The sequence below is a fragment of the Mobula birostris genome, chromosome 2 (assembly GCF_030028105.1).
Source record: "Mobula birostris isolate sMobBir1 chromosome 2, sMobBir1.hap1, whole genome shotgun sequence".
Classification (NCBI taxonomy): domain Eukaryota; kingdom Metazoa; phylum Chordata; class Chondrichthyes; order Myliobatiformes; family Myliobatidae; genus Mobula; species Mobula birostris.
The window spans coordinates 90,275,857-90,293,661 of record NC_092371.1 but is presented as its reverse complement, the minus strand read 5'-3'; the positions used below and the strand labels follow the sequence as shown (position 1 = coordinate 90,293,661).

Here is a 17,805-nt window from a genome sequence, read left to right as displayed (position 1 = left end):
CAAGTTTCTGTGACATGTCATGCATGTTTCTCCTATGCTAATAACATCTACAAATGCAGGTTATTCCTTTAAAAATATGAGCTACCTTATTCCACTTTGCCTTTGACACCAACCTGGTGACCATTTTGGTTACTACCTGCTGTGACAGAAGGGGAGAATTCAGCCGCAATCATTCTGTGTGGCTGATATGTACCTGTCTTGGCTACAAAACCTTGAATGGCCTTACCTAACATTCAATAACAGCTTTGAAATTTCATGTCAGACCCTCAGTTTTTGATGGTGGAAGGAAGGGTGGGAACAGGTGTGAATAAGTATCTCCTGAACATCCCAGAAGTACCTGGTTTTAACTTTCAGGTTTCGCCTTGTCCTGGACTCCTCCTCAGGGGTTAATACCATTGTAGGGCAATGTAATGGGTGACTGATGACATATAATGTTCATTAATATAAACTGTTCTACATAATTCACAAATATAGTCATTGAGATGTAATAACGTCAGTGTAAGCTTTTGGTTTGTTTGTAATGGAAGTAAAGGGCTATAGCTTTTGTTTAAGCACATAAAACTACTCTCACATGTTTTATTAACAAAATCCTACACCATCACTCCAATTAATCATAACTCAGTTTGATCACTCCTCTAACCGGCTATATATTGGCCAGTGTGCAAGGCCAATCCATGCAATCCTCTCCCACACTCCAACCCTCTAGGATAAATGTTCAGGATCCAGCTCAACTTATAATTCCCTTAGCTTTGTAACACACAAACACAACGAAAAACATTCAAGTCATCTGAAGCAAACTCAAAACAATTACTTCAGGAAATTTAGGAAAAATTGTCATGCACTGTGGGCCTCATGAACTTAAGAGAAATTTGGATAGGTACATGGATGGGAGGGTTATGATCTATGATCTGTTTGCAGATCGATGGGACTAGGCATATTAATAGTTCTACACAAACCGGATGGGCGAAAAGGCCTGATTCTGTGCTGTAATGCTCTGTGACTCTACGACTATAACTCTACAATCCCTAACAGTTTTTTGATAGATTTTTTCCCCAGATTGAAAGACAGCTACCTTCGGATTGTGAATTATCTTCCTCAGATTTCTCTTCCGTTTCACAGAGACTGTCCTTCGTGCAGTCCTCGAGGAGATGCCTGACTGTCAGCTCCCTCTTTAAGGGAACAGTGCCTTCCGGGGCTGATGATGATTCTGGCTCATCTTCCGCTGCCTTGACTGCCGAGTACACAGCTCCAAGCGACTGTGTTCCGCTTAGCAGGCTTTTTGTGGTAACTGCCTCAAAGTCCAGCTGGTCTGATTCAGCCTTTGCAACAGTCAGGATCCCCACTGACTCTGCTGAGTTAGTCTCACCCACAGCCACTCCTTGCTGACCACTGCCTGAAACAACTTCAGTCAGCTTGAAGCCATTGGCTGCTCCCGAGCTAGCGGGAACAGCAGCTGATGAGTTTGATTTGGCCATCTGGCTAGCTTGGCTCCATGTTTTATCGGTACAATTGGTTGTAGTCTCTGTATGACAGATGCTTGGACAGTTCATCTGCATGTTGTAAATTTGTTCACTCATGGGGCTCTGACCATCGGTAACACCTGTCGACCTCTGAGCCACTATACGTTCATTTTCCTCATTTATCTGCATGTTCTGTATGAGGTCGCACTTCAAAGTGGTCCCATGGGCTGCTTCCAACAAAGACTGCATACCAGCAGCACCACACACCGGTGCTGAGCTATCCACCGGCTCCTCACCTACAGGCTGCATTTCTATCACACCATTGGATTTCACCTGCAGCACGTTTACACAGTTCACTGGTGACAGGGCAACACCAGCACAGATAGGCTGCAAATTTCTCACCAGTGTTGGAACTGTGCCACCACAAGGTTCAAGCACAGGCTGCTGTGAATTTTCTGCCGCATCAGCCTCTGCACAGATACCACCCGTGTCATTTACCTCCTTGGTGTGTGCTTTTGGCACAGTGTAACACTTGGTCTGTGTGCAGTTGACAGCTACCCAGTCATTGCCAACCATCACCGAGTCAGCCTGGGCAGAGCTGCACTTGGTTCCAGAGTCAGCAGCATCCTCTTCATTCTTCACTTCCAAGCAGTCGCCCATTATTCCTGCCTGGGAGCTCGGATCATTCAGAGCCTCCTCCATCTTCTCTGGCTCCACATCCATCGGCTCTATATTGTCCTTCTCCCCCAGAGTGAGCACAGTTGATGCAGGTGAAGCGGACTGGCTGAAGTTGAGGGACGACTGGCTGCAGGGTGCTGGCACGCTCTGGAAGTAGGTACTCCCATTCTGCACGTAGTTTCTGTGCGCCTCCCGGAAGGAAAGCTGAGGATCATTCAGGATGTAGTAATCTGTCCTGCTCAGACCGTGCTTGGCAGTGCCAATCAGCAGGTCACGGTCATGTTTACCACATTCCCACCAAACTGGCAGGTACAGACTGGGCCGGCAGAGTTTCAGCCGTTCATTCAGCTGCGGGCTCCGGAGGACTTGTTCCCGTACTTTGCGCAGCAACTCTATCCGGTACAGAGTCCTTGAAGCTCGTTCTTCAGTGATAGGCTCAACAAAGATGTTTGGGTCTGAAGCCTCTGAAACAACAAAAAAAAAAGTGAGTTAGAAAATGAAGCCTGCAATTTCAATGTGCACAGGGCAGTCTGATGTTCATGCCTGAAGAACAGTGACAATACCTTCCCCAGACAAAAGAAAACATACAGATGCTGGAAATCCAAGCAACACACACGAAACGCTGAAGAAACTCAGCAGGCCAGGCAGCATCTATGGAAAAAAGTACAGTTGACGTTTTGGGCAGAGACCTTTTGGCAGGACTACATGTCATGCTTTCCATCATGAGGAGGTACCTGGTGTTCCACGACTCCAGGATTCTCTCTCCGCTGTCTGTAATGGACCTGTCTGCTACTTTATACTCTGCCAGATTCACGCTTCAATACCTTTCCCAGGGCACAAATGGCTAAACAGGGGGTATTTAAAGTAACACTTTCAGTACGCTGAATGAATTCAGCAGTCGGGCAGCATCAGTTAGAAATGATGTCGACTTTTCGGGCCGGAACCCTTCGTCAGGACTGAAGAATGAAAGATGGGGAAGGATTTGAAGAACGCTTGTAGCTTCAGTTTCTAACTGATGCTGCCCGACCTGCTGAGTTCATCCAGCGTACTGAAAGTGTTGCTTTGATCAACAGCATCTGCAGGTTATTTTGGGTATTTAAAGTGTTTGCAGGCAGGTATAAGAGGATGTTCAAGGTAGGTATTTTTTTTAAAGGAGACAAGTGGATGGGTGGAACGTCCTGCTAAGGTGGTGGGTTATGTAGGAAGGAAGGATTATATTGATCTTAGAGTAGGTTAAAAGGTGAGCACAACATTGAGGGCCAAAGGGCCTGTACCGTGTTGTTTGGTTCTATGTTCTAATATCCTTGCATTGTACTAGCTCTAATTCTACAGAAATGTCAAATATGTACAGAAAAGGTAAACCTATACACACTCCAGTACCGCATGCTCAGTAACCAATGGCAAAATTCCAGCACTTATCCCACTTGCCACAATTTGTCATGACGCAAACTTTCTCCTTTTCACTTCTGAACAATTCATCTAAAACATTAACTACCTTTCCTTCTACCATGCTGCCTGACATGATTAGTTTTTTCTAATATTTTCTATTTTCTTGTTTTTATTCTATATGTGTAAGTCTAACCTATTGGGTAAGTCTTACCACCATGCCAGGAACAACTTAGGTTCCTGACTGAAGGGTCTTGGCCTGAAGAGTCAACTATTTATTCCTTTCAATAGATGTTCCTGGCATGTTGAGTTCCTCCAGCGTTTTGTGTGCGTCACTCTGGATTTCCAGCATCTGCAGAATCTCTTGTATTTTATCATTACATAGACCTGGAGGCTTTTTCCCATTAAGCCATTTTATCTCATCCTAACATAGACACATTCTGATCTACACCCCTATCCTTTCTTTGCCCATAGAGTCAATCAGTAACAGACCCTTCAGCCTATCTAATCTGTGTGAACCATTTGAAAACTAATTTACACTTCTACCTTGCCCAGGTTGCACAAAGGCCCAAGAGCCCTGGAGGCAGCCTGCCCTGGGGTTGGAGGCTTGTCTGTGCGAGTGAGTGGGAAAAGGATTTGTTTTGTAGCTGCTGTTGTTGCTGCTGCAAATCCCACCACCTTGCCTATAGCAGCTCTTTACATAGATCTAGATATTGTGCTGATCCCCATTAAGCCATTTTATCTCATCCTACCATAGACAGCAGACATCAGTGATAATACTCAACACCCCACTCATCTCTCCTAATGAAAACTAGCACCCTTGCCTTGCCCAGATTCCAAAAAGACTGTAAACGCAAAACTTTGACAGATTTGTTGCTGCTTGACCTGCTGAGTTTTTTCAGCATTTGCTATTTTTTATTTCAGAATTCCAACATCTGCCGTTTTTTTTCAAATTTTCTATCCCTATGTGGTTTCTTTCACCCCTCTCACTGATGGAACAGCCACTCTCTCTCCACCTGCCAGATACACTGTGCCAAGCAATTGAACCGCAGGAACAATCCATCACACTACTGAACTTCCCACACCCACACCCACACTCAGGGTCATGTTATAACTGATGGCATCCCTTCCTCTGCTCTGTCAGGAATTGGCCAACTCAAAAGATAGGAAAAAATGGTGCCACATTTCCTCAGCTAGTCATTATGTTTCTTCAATTGGACTGAAATTCAACAAACTGTGTAACAGTGACGTCAGAATTCTCACCATCTTTCCTTTGAGGCAGCCTGCAAACATTTCGGCACATAGCCACGAAGCTTCGGAAATACCTCTCCAGACTCCCGTCTGTTTTCCTCTCCAACCTGGCAAAACTCCGGAACTGGTTCCAGTCAAACTGCTTCTTGTCTGGATCATATACCACACCAAATGTCGAGACTACACGGTAGAAATCTGTCTGCTCCCTCCTTGTCCACCTTAAAAAAAAGGCGAGGGTGACTCTCTGAGAAAATGTAAACCAACAATTCTTTCTCAAGATGTCCCACTGTGAATGACCCAGATGATCTGTGCGCTGCCTTTGAAATCAGCAACCCAAGCCAGGTTCAGCCCTGACCTATGTGTGTGGAGTTTGCACACCTTCTTACCAGGTGCTCCAGGTGGTCCTCCCACCTCCCCAAAGAATGGACTGGCTTCTCTTAAGTGGAAAAGTTCTCGGCACAGATTTGTGTGTGATTTTAAGCCCAGGACCATCCAGAGGGGAAGGTCAACAATGGTTCCCCTACAAAACACTTATTCTTGTAAACCATCAGAGTCCATTGTTCAAAGCAACTGTATAACATGCAGATATAGAGAAAAACTCATGAATTTGACATACGTTCAATTTAATTCAATCAAATTATTCCAATAACAAAAAGTTCCATTGCAAAAAACCTGCATCAAAACCCATACTGCTTCTAAAAGAAAACTGTTTAACTGTGAGATGTTGCCTGTTTAAATTAATATTCTTTAAGCTTGGCCAAGACCCTCAACAGCACAGTAGTGTAGTGGTTATCATGAGCTGCAAGGTCAGGGTTCAATTCCCACTGCTGTCTGTAAGGAGTCTGTACGTTTTTCCTGTGACAACGTGAGTTTCCTCCGGGTGCTCTGGTTTCCTCCTATATTCCACATACGAGTTATGGCTAGTGAATTGTGGGCATGCTATCATGGCGCAGGAAGCATGGTGACATGTGCGGGCTGCCGCAAGCACACCCCCACTGATTTGGTTTGACACAAACGGTGCATTTCACTGTATGGTTTTGATATACGTGACAAATAAAAGTATCTTTTATTTATTATAAAACAACAAGCTAAGCTGTAACCTCATTGCCGACCATGCTTTTTCCCAGATCAGAAGAATCACAACAGAATATGAGCCAAACATTTACCTTTGCTGGCCTTCCATGTTAACAATGTCCATTTCTGGTATCCTTCCCCAGATCTCATCCTGCCGATACCAGCGACGCTGGTTATTGCGAGCCAGCGATTCCATCCTCACCAGCTCCTTGCGATTGCAGCGCTGGTAGACAGTTATGAGGCGGCGAAGACGGGCTGTAAGCACCGATGCAACTGGCCACTGTGGACGGTCAATGTCTGTACCATCCTGACCTTGAATGGAACCAAAGGTTAAAGGTACTGGACAGGATATCCAGGTAATCAGATCCTATAATATTCTACTGTAACAGCCTGAGGCATAACAGTACAGGAAAGAGGACATTCAGCCTTTCATACATTAGTGATTGCACTTTGAAATGGAGGTGTGACTTTGTCTCATGCCCTTGCTTTGTCCTCTTTACCTTCCAATTTCTTCTTCATCTTTCAGGATCTGAGAACTACAGACAAATCAAGCATTTAATGCCTAGCGCAACACACACAAAACGCTGAACTCAAGTCAGACAACATCTAAGGAGAGGAAGAAACAGTTGTCGCCTCAGGTCGACCCTTCATCATTCTGTGCCTGTTGTTCTAGATTTCCATCATCTGAAGCAGCGGTCCCCAACCACCGGGCCGCGGACCGGTACTGGGCCGCAAAGCATGTGCTACCGGGCCGTGAGGAAACGATATGAGTCAGCTGCATCTTTCCTCATTCCCTGTCACGCACTGTTGAACTTGAACATAGGGTTGCCAACTGTTCCGTATTTGCTGGGACATCCCGTATATTGGGCTAAATTGGTTTGTCCCGTATTTCCCCCGCTAAGGTACAGTGTTCCTATGAAACCTTTCGTGCCGAAATGGCGTGAAGCGAAGAAGAAATTACCATCAGTTTATACGGGAAAAATGTTTGAGCGTTCCCAGACCCAAAAAATAACCTAACAAATCATTCCAATTAACACATAAAACCGAAAATAAGTAACACTAACATATAGTAAAGGCAGGAATGATATGATAAACACACAGCCCTTGGGAGTGAGAGAGTTGGCAACCCTAACTGTAAAAGACATGCTGAGGTGAGTTTAACCCTACTTGAACACCCCCTCCCCACCGGTCGGACAGTCCACAAGAACATTGTCAATATTAAACCGGTCCGTGGTGCAAAAAAGGTTGGGGACCCCTGATCTAAAGAATCTCTTGTGTTTGTCATTTAAAGCCCAGCTCATTGTGTCCTCCAAATGAGTGCCTGGTAGAGTATTTCACAGGACATTTCACCAACAAGCATGGAGACATCCTGTGAAGGACCTTCATGCACCACGAGGCTTCACAAGAAACATGTTGATCATTACTAACAACTAAGTTTGCTTATTTCTAGATTATTAACTGAATTTATATCTACTTTTGCTATGGTGGAATTTGAACTCGAGTCTCTATATCTGGGTTACCGGCCACAACTGCAGCATCACCATTTTAATCCTGACAGCTGATAAACAGAAACCATGCCGTTCCAGTTCACAACTCCCTAAAGGTGACAACAAAGATAGAGAGGATGGTAAAGAAGCTGCGTGGCATGCTTGCTTTCATAGGTCAGACACTGACTTAAAAGTTGGAAATTTACAAAAATCTGGTTAGACTGCACTTGGCAGTATTGTGTGCAGTTCTGGTTGACACAGTACAGGAAGGATATGACTGCACCACAGACAGTGCAGAGGACATTCACCAGGATGTTGCCTGGACAACTTGGACTGTATGGTCTCTCTCTGTAACTGGACACCTGATGTCACTAACACAAGCCACTTACCTAAAATTGAATCCTCTCCTTTCTCCATAATTGCAGATTCAATGCAGGAGTTTGCGTCCTCCTGTAAGACAACACAAACATCAGAATAGCAGAATGGTGAAATCAGAGCTCATGATATGAGAAACACTTTAAGACACTCTTTATAACGCTGTTTACAGTGAAAACTCATGCTGGTATATATGTATCTGTTTTATTTTATTTGCTATCTGTACTTTAACCTTTAACTTTATTTTGTATATTTATTTACAATTGTTGAATATTACTTTTTGTTCCATTGCCCTGACCAACAGACCACAGAAAATTCCAGATAATATGTAAAATGTATATGGTGAATAAAGTTGATCCTTGAAATAGTTTCTCACCCTCCCTTCCTGCTAGCCATGCCTATAACTGGTGATGCTCTGCTACTATTGCTGCCTACAGTATTAACATCAGACTACAGCTTTGCCCTTCAGAACATACCGTTAGTAACACTCAATAAATTATTGCAGATGGAGACAATTACTATTTACTTTCTTTGTATACATACAGTTGTTTATAAAACCCGTGGTTATAAAGAACAGCAGGAAATGGCCAACAACAGGAATTCTGCAGATGCCGGAAATTCAAGCAATGAGTCCTGACGAAGGGACTCGGCCTGAAATGTTGACTGTACCTCTTCCTAGAGATGCTGCCTGGCCTGCTGCGTTCACCAGCAACTTTGAGGAAATGGCCAGTTATCTGCACACCCACAAGCAGGTGCAGGAATGGAGAACTCCAGGGATGACCCCCTTGGCCATTCATTCCCCCCCCCCCACTGATCTCCCTCCTGGTACTTATCCTTGCAAGCAGACAAGTGCTACACCTGCCCCTATACCTTCTCCCTAACTACCATTCAGGGCCCCAACAGTCCTTCCAGGTGAGGTGACACTTCACCTGTGAGTCTGTTGGGGTCATCTACTGTATCTGGTGCTCCCCGGTGTGGCCTCCTGTATATTGGTGAGACACGGCGTAGATTGAAAGACCACTTCACTGACCACCTGCACTCCGTCCACCAGACAAAGCTGGATTTCCCAGTGGCCACCTATTTCAATTCTATTTCCCATTCCTATTCCAACCTGCCAGTCCATGGCCACACCCAGGTTGCAACCTTATATTCCACCTGGGTAGCCTCCAACTGATGGCATGAATATCGACTTCTTGAACTTCTGGTAATGTCCTCCCTCCCCCCACCCCCCCACCATTCTCGTTCCCAGTTCCCTCTCTTGCCTTTTACCTGCCCATCACTTCCCTCCGGTGAGCCTCCCACTTCCCTTTCTTCCATGGCCTTCTGTCCTCTCCTATCAGATTCCCCTTTCTCCAGCCCTTTATCTCTGTCACCAGTCAACTTCCCAGCTCCTTACCTCACCCCTCCCCCTCTCCCAGTTTCACCTATCACCTTGTGCTTCTTTCTCTCCCCACCCCCCCACTTCTTACTCTAACCTCATCTTTTTTTTTCCAGTCCTGATGAAGGGTCTTGGCCCAAAACATTGACTGTTTACTCTTTTCCACCGATAATGCCTGGCCTGCTGACTTCCTGCAGCAGTTTGTGTAACTCCAGGGCGAAGTCCAGTGAAATCCTGTTATTGTGAAGTACACCCAGTGACCACTTTATTATGTTCACCTGTTTGTTAATGCAAGTATCTACTGTGTGGTAACCGGAATCTCCGGAGCAGAAGGCCCTGAAATCCTTGGCTTTGCGTGTTTCAGCAGCCGGGGCGAGGTCGAAGGCGCTCAGCAGAGGATGGCGCTCAGGAGGCTGTATGGGAGAGGCTGGTCAGAAGCTCAAAGTTTTCGGACAGATGGACTCAGTGTCGGCTGCTTCCAAGGCATCGGCAAGTTGACGGTGCCTGGAGGTTTATGGCACGGAGTTTCTCCCTTTTGCCGCCTGCTATCGGGGACTCGGGAGTCGATCAACTCGGGGACTTTTGAGACTTTAATTAACGTGCCCATGGTTTGTTCTTCATCAAATTATGGTATTGCTTTGCACTGCTGTAACTATATGTTATAATTATGTGCTTCTGTCAGTGTTAGTCTTTGGTTTGTCCTGTTTTCTGTGATATCACTCCAGAGAAACATTGTATCATTTCTTAATGCATGTATGCATTTCTAAATGACAATAAAAGAGGACTGAGTGTTCTCATAATCTAATCTAAGTATCCAATCAGCCAATCATGTAGCAGCAACTTAATGCATAAAAGCATGCAGACACAGTCAAGAAGTTCAGTTGTTTGTATTGGGGAAGAAATCTGACCTAAGTGACTGTGAAGTGATTATTGGTGTTACTCAGAAACTGCTGATCTTCTGGCATTTTATTTTAAATTAAGTGCAATCGTGAACAATAGCCAGATCAGAAATGCTGATCAAGTCAACTAGTTCCCAAACAGAACCTTGATAGGCCAATCAGAGGGCAGTGGACAGATATTCAGAGTTCACAACCTGTCTCTTACTGGGTAATTTGCTGTACACCAGGTTCCATCCTGGACTTTTCACCACCTGGAGGTAATGGCCTAGGAGAGGTTACAGTACAGATTACATTATGAGAACAAGTTGCAAGAATTGTTTCTACTTCCTCACCCAAAAGGCCAAGGGAAGATTTAACTGAACTACTGATAATTTAACAGAATCGGTGGAAGTAGATTGGAAAAATGAAAAACAAGGACATCTGGACATTTGTAAATACAAGAGATCTTGCTGATGCTGGAAATCTAGAGTAACACATACAAAATGCTGGAGGAACTAGCAGGTCAGGCAGCATCCACAGGAATGTAGACACAGTCAATGTTTTGGGTTGATCCCTTCATCAGGACTGGAAAGGAAGGGGGAAGGTACCAGAATAAGAAAGGGGTAGGGAGTTGAGGACACTCTAGAAGGTGATAGGTGAAACCAGGTGGGTGGGGAGGCAGGATGAAGTAAGAAGCAGAGAGATGATAAGTGGTAAAGGGCTGGAGAAGGACGGATCTGATAGGAGAGGAGAGTGGACTGTGGGAGGAAGGGAAGGAGGAAGAGCGCTAGTGGGAGATAATAGGCAGGTGAGGAGATGAAACAAGAGGACAGAGTGGGATAATGAAGAAAGGGGAAGGGGCAAAAATTACTGGAAGTTGGAGATACGGATGTTCATCCCATCAGGTTACAGGCGACCTAGATAGAATATGAGGTGTTGTTCCTTCAACCTGAGAGTGGCCTCATCATGGCAGAAGAGGAGGCCACGGACTGACACGTTGGATGGGAATGGGGATAGAACTGAGATGGTTGGCCACCAGAAAGTTATGCATATTACAGATGGAGCTGAGGTGCTGGACGAAGTGGACCCCCAATCTACGTCGGGTCTCGCCATTGAAGAGGAGGACACATTGGAAACAGCAGATGCAGTAGATGGCCCCAACAAATTTGCAGGTGAAGTGCTGCATCACCTGGAAGGACTGTTTGGGGCCCTGAATGTAGGTGAAGGAGGTGGTGAATGGGCAGATGTAGCACTTCTGCCACTTGTAGGGATAAGTGCCAGGAGGGAAAGTAGTGGGAGGAATGAATGGACAAGAGAATCATGAAAGAAGCAATCCCTGCATAGAGCGCAGAGTGGATGGGGGTGGGGATGTGGAGGAGGTCCTGAATGGAGAGGAGGGAGGAGGTGAATGGACTCTCTGCCACCTTAATAGGTATAGAGTTCCTCTGGTCCTCACCTACCACCACACGAGCCTCTGCATCCAACACTGTAATCTCCACAACTTCCGCGGGATCCTACCAGCAAAATACATCTTTACTTCCCCACACTCTCTGCTTTCCACAGGTATTTCTCCATCCATGATTCCCAAGTTTCCCTCTTGGCACTTATCCATGCAGTTGAAGAAGTGCTATACCTGCCCATTCACCTCCACTCTCACCTCCATTCAGGGCCCCAAACACTTCACCTTCATATCCTTTGGGGTCGTCTACTGTATCAGGTGCTCCTGATGCAGCCCCCTCTACATTGGTGAGACCCAATGTAGATTGGGGGACCACCTTGTCGAGCACCATCTGAAAAAAGCAATGATTTCCTGGTGGCCAACCATTTCAATTCCAATCCCCATTCCCATTCCAACATGCCAGTCCACTGTCTCCTCTTCTGCAACAATGAGGCAACTCTCAGGCTAGAGGAGCAACACCTCATATTCTGGGCAACACACACAAAAATGCTGGAGGAGCTCAGCAGGCCAGGCAGCATCTATCAGCAGGTCCTGTCCAGCATTTCGTGTCTGTTGCTTGGATTTCCAGCATCTGTAGAGTTTCTCTTGGTTATGACCTCATATTCCATATAAATGGCCTCCAACACGATGGTATGAACATTGATTTCTCCAACTTCCAGTAATTTCCCCCTACCCCTTCCTTCCTTCTTCATTTCCCCTCTCTGGCATCTTACCTCTTCTCCTCAACTGCCTATTACCTCCCATCAGTTCCTCTCCTCCTTCCCTTTCTCCCATGGTCCACTCTCCTTTCCTATCAGATTCTTTCTTCTGCAGCCATTTACTTTTTTCACTTATCACCTCCCAGCTTCTTACTTTATATCCCCTCCCCCACCCACTTGGCTTCATCTATCACCTTCTAGTTTGTCCTTCTTCCCTCTTCCATGCCAGTACTAATGAAGGCCCTTGGCCCGAAACATTGACTCTTTATTAATTTTCATCGTCAGTGCCCGACCTGCTGGGTTCATCTGAAAATTTCTCATTTAGAATTTAGAATTCATTTAAATCTTACATCCATCCCACGTGAGAGAGTAAAAACCTCTGCGTTATGACTCTCAGGATAACAGAAGGTCCACAATTCTCTCCCACAGAATGATGCAGATGAAGATGATGTATTCAGTATGCTTCACATTGACATTACCAGACAATAACCTGCCTGACCTCTGATATTTATGGCATTTCCTGATGGTTATCAATGAGATTTTGTTAGGAATGGGGATTAAGAGGATTAACAAAACCAAAACAGGAATGACCTAATGAAGTAGGAAAACAGGCACAAGCCCTGTCTTGAAGATCTTGAACCACAATATCAATAACAGGGCTACAGCTGGTGTTGGTATTCATGCCAGGGATTAAAGCAAGATTCCTTGCTCTCAGTCACTACCTGCTAACACCCTGTTGAATACCCTCAGCCAACAATCAGAACCAAGCTAACTGAGAAAGCAGCTTCCACAGTGCCGCGGCAGGTAAAGACTGCAGTGCTGTACCCAGGGGCACTTGCCCCTTCAGGAAGAGTAGGGAGAATTTTGAAGGTAAATACACAAGTGAAGACATTCATAAGAGATAAGAGACAGTACACTTATAAAATAATCATGCAGCAAATAGCCTCAAGACATCTTACTCACATCAGGCTGGTCTTTAAACTGTCCATCAGACTTTAGCTCAGAGTCTTCACCTTTACAAAGGTCAACCCTAGAAATCATGACACAGAGAATTAGCCACTCACAGAGAATAGAGACCAACCCTCACTCTGAACTGCCAAAACCATCAAAGTACATAAGCTGTCTTAAACCCTGAGCTCTTGTACACCATGATTCATGCTGCTTTTTTCTCCTTGTGCTTTTTGTGGCTATTTTTCCTGGCTGGGAAGAGAGGTGGATGAGCACGGGTAGGTCAGCACACATCGTGGGCCGAAGGGCTATACGTGCCACACTGTTCTAAATTTTATGCTCAGAGAAGGGAGGGATCTCTTCCTACTGTAAGCTGCAAGGGTCAGAGATGAAAACCCATGAGCAAAATACCAAAGTGATTAGCAATAACTCTCACAGAGCTGTCAAGATTTGAAATTGTCTCAGAAAAGGTGCAAACTGACACCGGAGATAATTGCAAATGGGAGTTGGCACTGCCTCAGGACAGAGAGCTGACAGAGTTATGGTATCATGAGGTGAAGAACGAACGCCCTCCTGTACCAGATCCATCTGTAATGAGCTCCATCCTAGTGGCCATGAAGGTTCCTCAAAGGAGCTGCTGTTCGGGGTTAGTGCTCAAGTGAATGCTGTAAGTTTCTCCAAGGATTTACCCTTCGCTCATGTCTGCTGACAGGTCGACCCCTCCTTGCTCAGCAGCCAGCGAGGTCTCATCAGGCATGCCCACCCTCTCGAGGAAACAGAGCGCTGGGTCAGCTCTCATGGCATTATATCGTTCATAACCTGGAAAGGGATAGAAGCAGATCTCAGTGGGTGAGTAGAGCTAACAGCACCAGACGCAGCTTCGCAGTCAGAGAAGAACTCATGAACAGCAAGTGGGTGCATCAGGAATCAGAGGCATCACAAAATTATCACAAATAGTTTTCCATTCCCTGCAGTGTAGGCATGTCACCATCCTACTCCAAATGGTTTCCTTCTGATAGGCTCGGGCAGGAAGACCACCATTGTACCAAATGTGGGAGCAGGCACGAGGGGTACATGCTGAAATTTTGCTTCTAATGTTCTAATAATCACGATGGAATACTTAATTGTGTGGGCCATAACCTCAGCACGCTTGGCTGGCAGGTGTCAATGTGTGACACGTACAGACGGGGAAGCAATGGTAACGTACTGCAGGACAGCTAGATAGATTTTTGTACAGCAGTGAATTAAGGATTATGGGTAAAAGACTGGTGCATGGCCAGATCAGCCATGATCTTATTGAATGGCAGAACGGATGGACAATTCCTGCTCTTCGTTCTTATGCAAATCCAGTAACAGGTTAGCATTTCACTTCCCTTCTCCACAGACACTGCCAGACCTACAGAAGCACAGCCAAAATTCACTGAGCACAGTACAAAGAAGGAACTCAAACTGCACACATCATCTTCCATCCCACCACAGTCTCTCATAACGTAAAGTCACAAAAGCTAACCTCAGACCAAAACAAAATCTGATGCCTCAGTTTGCTTCACTGTGACATCTCCTCAAGCTTCCCCATGGGCCTCTACAAACACTGAGACACTCTGGCAATTACTAAATCTATTTATGAATATGAAGACATTCCCAGGAATTACTGTAAATTCTGAGGCACTCCTAGGGAGATCCCTGTAAATAATGAAAAAATCCCCAAAGACCCCCTATCAATACTGAGACACTACACAGGGATGGCCTGTTAATACTGGGGAAATCCTAGCGACCCCCTGTGAATTCCTGAGAAGCCGCTATAAATACTGTAATCCCTGGTACCCTCTGTGAATGCTGATAGACTCCTTGGAATTCCTGTAAGTATTGGCAGGCTCCCAGTGATTCTTCATTTGTTAAACAGTGAAGCCTAATCCTCTCCTATCAGGATCTCATGTTTCCATTGTTACCTCTCTCTCTTCAGCTCCAGCGAGATAGTAGCCTAACTGCCCAGCCTGCCTGCAAAGACAACCTCTAATATAGGCACATGTCTGGTAAACCCGTGAAATGCTTTCGTTGCATACCACTGCATATTTCCTCATATGTAGTCTCACCAATGGCCAAAGAAACTGAAGCATAGTCTCCCCTACTTTGGTATCCACTTGTTTAGAAATAAACAATACCATTCTGCTAGCTTTCCTAATTACTTACAATACCTGCATACTAGCCTTCTGTAAATGAACTACTTGCTATTATACATTTCAGCTAAAATAAGCAATATCACACTTTTCATTACACTCCATTTGCCAGATCTTTGCCCAATCACTTATCCTCTGTAACCTGCCCATTTCACAACTTGCTTTTTCTGTGTCATCGTGAGATTTAACCTCCAAGGATACAAATTGTAAAAGGTTAAGGATTCAACATTGATTTATGTGACACCACACCATTGTTACATCCTGTTAACCAGAAAAACACCCATTTATATCTAAGCTCAGTTTTTTGTTAGCGAACCAACCTTCTATGCACTCCAATTTCACCTCTCAAACCATATGCTTTCCTACCATGAATTTTCATATGGGACCTTATTAAATGGCTTCTGGAGATCTAAGCATAAATATCCACCAGTTTCTCTCTGTGCATGACACTTGGTACTTTTCAAAGAACTGTGATAAATTTTGAATATTTCAAAGGGCCATGATCTTTCTCTTTCAAGATGATTTTGATTATCTTGAATTTTCTGAAGTGTTCAGCTATAATATTTTTTAACAAATCCTTCTAACATTTTCTCTTTGATTGGTGTCTCCCTTTTTGCTATTTTCTAACATAATGGAATCTTCTTTGAATTTAGCAATGTTGGATCATTAAAACCAACAAGGCCCTAAGATAACGTCTGTCAGCCTGCAACTCCAACAAGTTGCTCTTGAAATTTAATCAGGAGAAGGATCACTTTCCCTCAGTAATTCCCTCGGGGGGGGGGAAGAGAGAAGGGGGGGTGGGGGGGGAGGAGGGAGAGAGGGGGAAGAGGGAGAGGGGGAGGAGGGAGAGGGGGAGGAGGGAGGGGGGGAGGAGGGAGAGGGGGGGAGGAGGGAGAGGGGGGGAGGAGGGAGAGGGGGGGAGGAGGGAGAGGGGGGGAGGAGGGAGAGGGGGGGAGGAGGGAGAGGGGGGGAGGAGGGAGAGGGGGAGAGGAGGGAGAGGGGGGGAGGAGGGAGAGGGGGAGGGTGAGGTATGTCAATTACCAGGTGAATGAGTAACCTTTGGGGTACTGCAAGTCTGTACCTTTGCCATTGTTTTGCTGCACGCTTCACTGCTCAATGGTGGCTGCCGATGCTTTTTTTGGTGCTGGGGTTGGTGGGATTATTGCTTTGCTGCTGCTTACGCATAGGAGGGGGTGTCCATCTGTTACTCTAATTATAAGGTCAGCTCAACATCTCAGGTCAAAGGGCCTGTACCATGTTGTACTGTTCCATGCTGTCACTGGATTCAGACAATTAAATTCCTTTTTCTGCACCAGGCATATTGCCAGAAGTTCGACAAAATCATGAACACACGCTTACCGTGTTTATAAACGCCAATGAGCAGGGACTTGTCAGAGTCTCCATCCCACCAGTCGACTGGTATATCGTTGTAGTCAACCTCAGGAATCCAGACTTCCAGCTTACTGTACCCCAAGGTGTGACAGAGAGAGAGGGAGGCATGAGGCAGAATGGGTAGGAGATGACAGATACGGACAGGCAGAGACATGATGGCAAAGAAGACAAGACAACAGAGAAAACAAGGGAGAGAAGGACAAAATAAATCAATGTTAATAATAAAAATAAATTGTAAGTATGGATTGTTCATTCATCATCCCTCGGTGTAACAGAGGATGGCTTTACTTAGCTTTATTCTAATAGAAACCTACAACCATGTCTTCCACATGTTTTTAGGAGAAAGTAGCAGATTTCTACTTCCTTTGGCGGGCTGTGTATCTGACATCACCTTCAATGGCCTGACTTTAATGATAAGGTTATGACTAAGTGGATCTGGAGTTACCTGTAAAATAGATCCTTTTTGTGTCTGATTATTTAAAGCATCTCAATTAGATCATCCCTAAGCCATTAAAACATAAGCATTCAAAAGGGTTAGAAAAGAGCATTAAACGCTTTTGGGAAATTTAGACTTTGCCCCTATACCTCCTCCCATACTCCTACACAGGGCACCAAGCAGTCCTTCCAGGTGAGGCGACACTTCACCTGTGAGTCTGTTGGGGTTATCTACTGTATCCAGTGCCTCCTGTATATCGGTGAGACCCAACATGGTTTGGGAAACCACTTCACTGAACACCTGTCCTCCATCTGCCAGGAAAAGCGGGATCTCCCAGTGGCTACCCATTTCAATTCTACTTCCTATTCCAACATGTTAGTCCATGGTCTCCTCTACTACTGCGATGAAGCCACACTTAGGTTGGAGGAGCAACATCTTGTATTCCATCTGGGTAGTGTCCAACCTGATGACATGAACATCGATTTCTCGAACTTCCGGTAATGCCCCCACCCCCACCCACCATTCCCATTTGTCTCTCTCATCTTAACTCCTTACCTGCCCATCTGGTGATCTTCCCTCTTCCTTTTCTTCCATGATCTTCAACCCTCTCCCATCAGATTCTCCCTTCTCTGACCCTTTATCTCTTTCATCAATCAACTTCCCAGCTTTTTACTTCACACCACCCCACCTCTCCCAGTCTCACATTTCATCTACAGCCTTGTATTCCT

The 17,805-nt window shown here is 45.3% G+C and overlaps 1 protein-coding gene across 4 annotated transcripts in view; it reads right to left on the bottom strand.

Annotated features, from left to right (window-relative positions):
- chd6 (chromodomain helicase DNA binding protein 6) overlaps nt 1-17,805 on the bottom strand; it is a 363,558-nt gene that overhangs the window by 36,473 nt on the left and 309,280 nt on the right. For all 4 annotated transcript variants that reach the window (XM_072244838.1, XM_072244818.1, XM_072244846.1 and 1 more), the window contains 7 exons: nt 16,609-16,712; nt 13,762-13,891; nt 13,088-13,154; nt 7,726-7,786; nt 5,942-6,161; nt 4,788-4,993; nt 1,073-2,602 (listed from right to left, as the gene is read on the bottom strand). In XM_072244838.1, the coding sequence (XP_072100939.1) occupies nt 1,073-2,602; nt 4,788-4,993; nt 5,942-6,161; nt 7,726-7,786; nt 13,088-13,154; nt 13,762-13,891; nt 16,609-16,712 (2,318 nt within the window). The remainder of the gene's footprint in view (nt 1-1,072; nt 2,603-4,787; nt 4,994-5,941; nt 6,162-7,725; nt 7,787-13,087; nt 13,155-13,761; nt 13,892-16,608; nt 16,713-17,805) is intronic.